Source organism: Parasteatoda tepidariorum, unplaced genomic scaffold (genome assembly GCF_043381705.1).
Source record: "Parasteatoda tepidariorum isolate YZ-2023 unplaced genomic scaffold, CAS_Ptep_4.0 HiC_scaffold_2472, whole genome shotgun sequence".
In the NCBI taxonomy this organism is placed as follows: domain Eukaryota; kingdom Metazoa; phylum Arthropoda; class Arachnida; order Araneae; family Theridiidae; genus Parasteatoda; species Parasteatoda tepidariorum.
The window spans coordinates 1-7,209 of NW_027261563.1; the positions used below are offsets into that span (position 1 = coordinate 1).

The following is a 7,209-nucleotide window of genomic DNA, read 5'->3' on the forward strand; positions in this document are numbered from 1 at the left end:
CCTTAACAGCAAACGGAGAAAAAGGGGGAAGGCATTCCTTTTGTCTGACCTCCGCCGTTTCAGAGAGAATTCTGTTAAATATGCTTGACCTTCTAAGAGTAAAACTATTTCAAGTAAGCGCCACCAGGAGGGTTAATTTTCTGCATTAAAAATATTTCCTTTAAAGGAAAAAATAACTGGTTGTAGGAAAATTGTTGCAAGAACAAGCAGGGCTGCCAACTACAACGCTTTTTGCAAAATATTACATAAAGTAGTAGACAATTAGAAGCAAGTGCTTTCAGAATTTCAGATAATTTTCCCATATTTCAAAAGCCTTATCATGAGAGAAGTGGAACAAAATGGCATTTTATGTGAACTTTTGAATCAAATTTACAAAGCAAAGAATCATAACATATTCTTAGCTATCACTAGCAGAAATTTTCCCCAAAAATGTAGAAAGTTGGCAGCCCTGTAACAATTTTATATTGGGAAATAACATGTCAAGTAACATTTTATTTTATAAATGTTGTTGAACAGTCGACCAGAATTTGGGTTTACGACTACTAATGTTCAACTCGGTAGCCTTGTAATTTTGCACTCAATCCAGAAGACAAGGCAACTCCTTGATCAAGTATTGGGAGACATTTGCCTTAGAGGACTTTTTGATGGAACCAACTCGCATTGCATTACATGGACAGGAAAAACACGAGAACCTCCCACAGTTAGCCTGACGGCAAGGGGATTTTAACCCAGGATCTGTCTACCACTGAGGATATTTCACGGCAGCACTGTGGTCAATGCAAGCTGGATTGACCAGTTATCGCTGTAATTCGAACCCGGTTCAGCTCGTTGGAGGGCGAACACTCTATCCCAGAGCCATCGTAGCTCATGTCAAGTAATATTGTAGAGATTCAGAAAATCAATCTTAGAAGTCATAAAAAATTAGGAAGTTTTTAAGAAAACATTTAAAAAAGTAAAAAATAAAAAAAACAAGTGATATTTTAGAGATTGAGAAAACCAGTTTTAAACTATATCAAAATATTAAAAGCTGATAAAGCATCTTTTTGCAATAAAAACCTACAGAATAAAGTAATATTCTATACTAGCACTCTACAAAACTCTTCAACTATTTCAGTAACAATAAATAAAAACATTGTATAAAATACTTTTAATTTACATTTAAAATCATACATCAATAATGAAGCATCAATAACATTAAGCCTATACAGTTCCATGATATTTATGTTGGCTATGATTTTTAACAATATTAGAAAACATGTCACGGCAGCTGTGATTTAAATTGACAGATAACATCTTCAGCGAGTCTTCTGTACATAAATCAAGTACTCTATTAATACCAGATATTAAATGAACCTGAAACAAAATTAAAAAAAAATATATATATGTCTGCATAAATTATCTTGATTCATATTCTGATATTTCTATTAACATTTTTTTAACCATTGTTTGAAATTGTTATGGATAAAAACAAATAGTAATTTAATAACGAATGTGCAAAAATAAAAATTGTTTTACCTTTATGCTAGAATCTAGAGTAATATCTTGAATACTGTCTAAATAATCAGCAACAAGGTAAGGTACTAGTTTGGATAATTCTATTTTATGTCTGGTGAGAACTGTCAAAAGTCTGTAAAGAATAATGAGCTGATTATAACAAGATAGGAATATTTGACAGACGATAATAATACATAAATCTGATAGTGAAAAAATTTAATCTTAAAATTCCTCTCTTTTTGACACCTTCGTTTAAATTTATTATTCTTTCTTTAATTTTTTTAAACAAAATTATGATAATAAAATATCAATCATTCAAGAGCACAATATGTTCTGAAAATATAGAAAATAAAGGATTTTCTTTATATTGCATACAAATTGGTCTATGTAAATTTTAGAACTTGTATATATTTTTGTTGGATAGTAAAGACTTTGGATACATAATTTATTTTAACAAAATTAACAATCTTCTTTAAAAATACATAATATTTTTTTTTAAAAATACAATTTTATTTCTTATAACGTAAAAACAGGACTATAAAAACCTTTCAAAGATCAGGAAAATCATTACAATGATTTAAATCAGTTAAAATGTAATCATAATTTTTTTTAATTACTATATCTGAATATAATCATTTAGACTAAAGATACCCAAATTTAATATTGCAGATCTAATTTAGTAAATTAAGTATAGTTTAATGGAAACATTTGTCTCAACGCATTTACTTTTTAATTAGTGCTTAAAATATTACAATCAACTCAACTATACTATACCACTCCCACAAGTCAGTGAGAACAGGGAAATACTGAAACTGTCAGGGGAATTTTATTTTAACTTTAAAAAGAAGGGAAAGTTGTAATTTTTAACAAAAAACTTGGGAAATTCTTATATCATACCTGGAAATAATTCTAATATTTAATTACAATTATTTTATAAAATTCACTTTTCCATGTTTCCATTCTCATTATATTATGTTTTTGCTCATAAAATCTATTTAACATTACTAATAAAAAAATTCAAAGTTTTCTAATTTTATGGTATGGATTTTCATTGAAATATACCTGATCATGAAATACATTTCATTGAAACACCTGGAAAAGTCTAGGAATTTTTTTTCTGAAGTTTAGTGGGCACCATGTCTATTTATCGATCTATTCCAAATAATTTAAAAATATTTTATTATTGAAAATAGATTGGAAAATTCAAAGCATATCAAAAATTATACCTATCCATATTTTGAGCACACAGCTGCAGTTGATGTTGGCTATTTTTATCACAGTTGGAGATGGTGTCTTGAGATCCTGATTTCACAATGGATTTTAAGAGCAGTATAAAATTAAGGCAAAATTACACTTTTCCCATATTATATAAATAGAAAAGAAGATAATGTTAAATATCAAAATTTTTAAACATCAGCACAGTTCAACAGGGCAAGTAAAAAAACAAATTTTTGATTGTTTTAAATTTGTTAGACAATTTATGAAATATCTAGTGATACTTCATAACTAAATATAGCAGAAATAGGGGAATCGGCAATTTCCAACCTATGGAACACAAGCCTCGAGCATGTCGTGGTCAACGTCTTGACAACAGGGCAAGTAAAAAAACAACTAATTTTTGTTTGTTTTAAGTTAGTTAGGCAAATTATGAAATAAATAGTGATACTTCATAACTAAATATAGCAGAAATAGGAGAATCAGCAATTTCGAACCCATGGAACACGAGCCTCGAGCATGATGTGGGCAACATCTTGGCTGTAGATGAATTTAGTATCATTCTGAACTATGTGAACGAGTAAAATATGAGCAGTGATATTTTTATATTATACAGGGTTCATACAGAGATCTGAAGAAGAAATCCAAAGAGTCCAAAATTTTAAGGACTTATCAAAAGTTTAAAAACTTTGTGTAAAAGATAACTAGACAGTTTTTTTTAAATTACAAAGCAGTTATTATGAGGAACTTGCAAAAATTTATATTTTGCATATTTTTTTTCTAGCCCTTTTGAAATATATTTTGACTTTGTCAAACTTCATCAAGAAAAATAAAATTTTTACACATAAATACACTTTCCAGTTTCAAATATTTTAATAAATCTTGTTAAAGAATAACATAAAACCTACCAATATTATAATTTTAATACACAAGAAAATCTAAGACATTTTATTCAAAAAAAATCACAGTAAATTATTAATTGAGTTTGCTTGTAACATGTAAAATTAAAATTATTTTTTTTCGTTTCAAGTTTTTCTTAAACTATTAGATTTTGGCAGCTAAGTCATAGAATTCAGTTTGCCTGCTTGGACAGCGAATTTATCAGCGAACTTAGTAAGTTAACTATGCAACACAATAATCTAAAGAGTTTCTAAGGACTAACTTGGAAATCTAAGTAGTTCCAAGTACTCCTTGGAGACTTTTTTATTTCCAAGGAGTCTGTACGAACCCTGATTATATGAGGATAGAAATGCTCTAATGAATCAATATTTCCCCTAAAACAATTTAATCGAGACAATTTTTCATTGAAAGTAAATTTAACTTTATATTGTTGATATTATACAGGGTATCTGCTAAATCTAGAGTTTTTAAATTCATAACTTTCCATGACTTACCCAAGTTACTACTCAATATAGTCATGACTATGTGAACGAGTAAAATATGAGCAGTGATATTTTTCAGGGTTGCCACTCAAATCTGGAAAAAAATTCCCTGTGTTTTCCCTGTACATGTTATACGCAATATATTAAGAGGAAACAACAATTACTGTGCTCTTGTGTCAGCTATAATGAGCTAACTATATTTATTAGTTTCAATTGCTGGAAAAACAGCTGAACATACTTAAATAATGCTATAATAAAGTAAATAGTTCAGAATAGCTGAAATATCATGGTTAAATATCCCACATATTACGCTTTGAGTGGTCACCATTTTTTAAAAGACAAAAATAAAAAAACAAAATTCCCTGTATTTTCCCAGTTTGTAAAGAAAAAATCAATTTTCCCTGTATTTTCCAGGTCTTCCCTGTTCTCCCTGTGGAGTGGCAACCCTGTTTTTATATTATATGACGATAGAAATGTTCTAATGAATCAATTTTTCCCCTAAAACAATTTAATTGAAACAGTTTTTCATTGAAAGTAAATTTAACTTTATATTGTTAATATCATACAGGATATCTGCTAAATCTAGAGTTTTTAAATCCATAACTTTGCATGACTTACGCAAGTTACTACTCAATATAGTCAAAAGAAGATCGTAACGAGGCAACTTTTTTCCTTAAAGATAATCTTGTTTTATCTGAGCAATGCGTTGCACATTTTTTTAATAAACCAATTTAAACAAAAAGCAATAAAAAAGAACTGAACTATTAAATAAACAGTAAATAAAAAACCCAGCAGTTGAAAGTAACAAACATGCAAACTAGAATAATTTAAAAATATTTAATAATGTTCGTTAAGCACATTTACAAAGATGGAATTTTTTAATCTGATAAAATTGAAATATGAATCACAATGTGTGATGTATTTAAATCACACAAATGCAGATCGTGATGAGAGATTTTTCAATCGCACGAATGAGGATCACGATGTGTGATTTTTAAATCGCACAAATATGGATCACAATGCGTAATTTTTAAATCACGTGAATGTAAATTTTGATCTGTGATTATAAATTCGCACATTTATTCGAATATTTTTAAAATATTTAATAATGCCTCTTAAGAACATTTACAAAGATAAAATTTTTTAATCTGATAAAATTCAAATACGAATCACGATGTTTGATTTTTAAACCACACAAATGCAGATTGTAATGAAGGATTTTTGAAACGTGCGAATGCAGACCACGATGTGCTATTTTTAAATCATGTCGATACAAATCGTAATATGGGATTTTCAAATTGCCAGACAGGATTAAGGGCTCCAATGCCCCAAATCCATGATTAACTGGGAGTTTCCATGATATTTTTTAGTATTTATCACTCAAAATCATGACTTTCCATGACAATTTTCGATCAAGGTCGAAATCATTGGATTTTCAATGACTTTCCAGGTGTGCGGATACCCTGATTATAGAAACTGATACTTATTTAACCCTCACACAATAAAGTGGGGTCTATTATGAATCCCACTTTAACTAAGACAAAAACATTGTATGGTAGATCTCTATAACACAATTCTATAAACCATAAACTACATTAATTTTGCAATCTCTTAAAGCGAGCACAAATTGATAAATTTGTTGGATTTCACTTGCTCTTGATAATGCCACATGTTTCAATGTTTGCATTATAAAGATCTTATACTGTAAAATATAAGTAGTATTAATTATTAATCAAAAGGATATTTGAAACAAATGATAAATATGCAGCCCTTGATGATAGAACAATACCAGGATGGTGTAGCAAAATATCATAAACAATATTCCAAATAGCTGTAAAAGCTTTTGTGAAATCTAAAACATTGGGTCCCATATGATCTAGTTTCACACTTAGGCAGGAATGAAGACATGGAATAAGGCACTGTTTTGGAATACAAGACTAGGAAAGAAAAAAGAATATTATCTCACTGTCAGTTACAACGTACAACAAATTTGAAATAAATAAATAAGAAATTCAATTTGATTAACACTATTAAGAGTTTAAAAGAATTATTTAAGACAGCTGAAATGAAAAAATAAATAAATGTTACACTGAGTTTGTAGAAAGATTGCAAAATAAAAATTATAAATGGCAAGTAAGTGAATAAACTGAAATAAATTTGAAGTTAGATTAATGACTCTTTTTTTCAATGTTTTTCTGAGAACTTAGAATAGAATATAAAATATATTATTGAGAATATAAAAGAAAAGTTGAAACCATAAAAGAAAAAACATATTATATTATTGGATTTGTAAACTAAATGGAAAATAAAGATTATAAATGTCAGTTTAAATAAATTTCTAAAAACTGAATTAAATAGTTGTAATTTGAATCTCATTATTCATTCTTAACAGAATATAAAGGCTATGTCTTCTTTTTTTTATTTTTGTAAAGAAAAATGGATAATACAATATGAAGTAGTTAAAAGCTGTCAGTAACAATTCAAGATTCCATAAACAAAAAAGTAAAATAAATTTTTCAACAGCTATTAAAAGGAATATCTCTATATGGTTAAGATAGAGCATAAAAGCTTGGATTACTTTGTTGCATTATAGAGTAGTTTTAAAAAATAATAATTACCGGCATTATAAGCAATATACTTACAGATCGTTTCTTTACAAGGAAATGTAGAAATTCAAACACAGGGATTTTTACCATGTACAACAGATATGGAGACTGGCAGAGTTGATTCATTATGTAATGAAGATGAAATAACAACTAAAAAAATAAAAAATAATGTAGGCAATATTAAATCATAGACTTATGGGGAAAAAATGGAAATCCTCTGCAAACTATTGCAGAGTGTCATATTAAAGTTTTTAGGTATAGGTAATTACAAGATTTTAAACGCCAATAAAATTTAAAAAAATTATAATATGCTGATAAATATAAATCAAATTAAGATGCACTGTTTGTGGTGGTATATATATATTTACTTATATGTGTTTAAAGAAAAGGTTTTAAAAATATTACTAATAAATAACACTTCCCTCACTATACAGATGTCATTTGCACCCATCGAAGAAATACCATTAATTTAAGATAACAGCAATCAAATAAACATATTATTCTATAGTAGA

At 28.1% G+C, this 7,209-nt stretch overlaps 1 protein-coding gene across 1 annotated transcript; it reads right to left on the reverse strand.

Moving 5' to 3' along the window:
* Positions 1 to 1,130: 1,130 nt before the first annotated feature.
* Positions 1,131 to 6,876, reverse strand: LOC122273119 (unhealthy ribosome biogenesis protein 2 homolog). Its single transcript, XM_043057182.1, has 5 exons — positions 6,734 to 6,876; positions 5,836 to 6,028; positions 2,721 to 2,823; positions 1,516 to 1,627; positions 1,131 to 1,353 (listed from the first exon to the last, which is right to left on the reverse strand). Exons 1-5 carry the CDS (start codon positions 6,821 to 6,823, stop codon positions 1,201 to 1,203), a joined length of 651 nt encoding a protein of 216 aa, XP_042913116.1. The 5' UTR covers positions 6,824 to 6,876; the 3' UTR covers positions 1,131 to 1,200.
* Between the last annotated feature and the right edge of the window lie 333 nt (positions 6,877 to 7,209).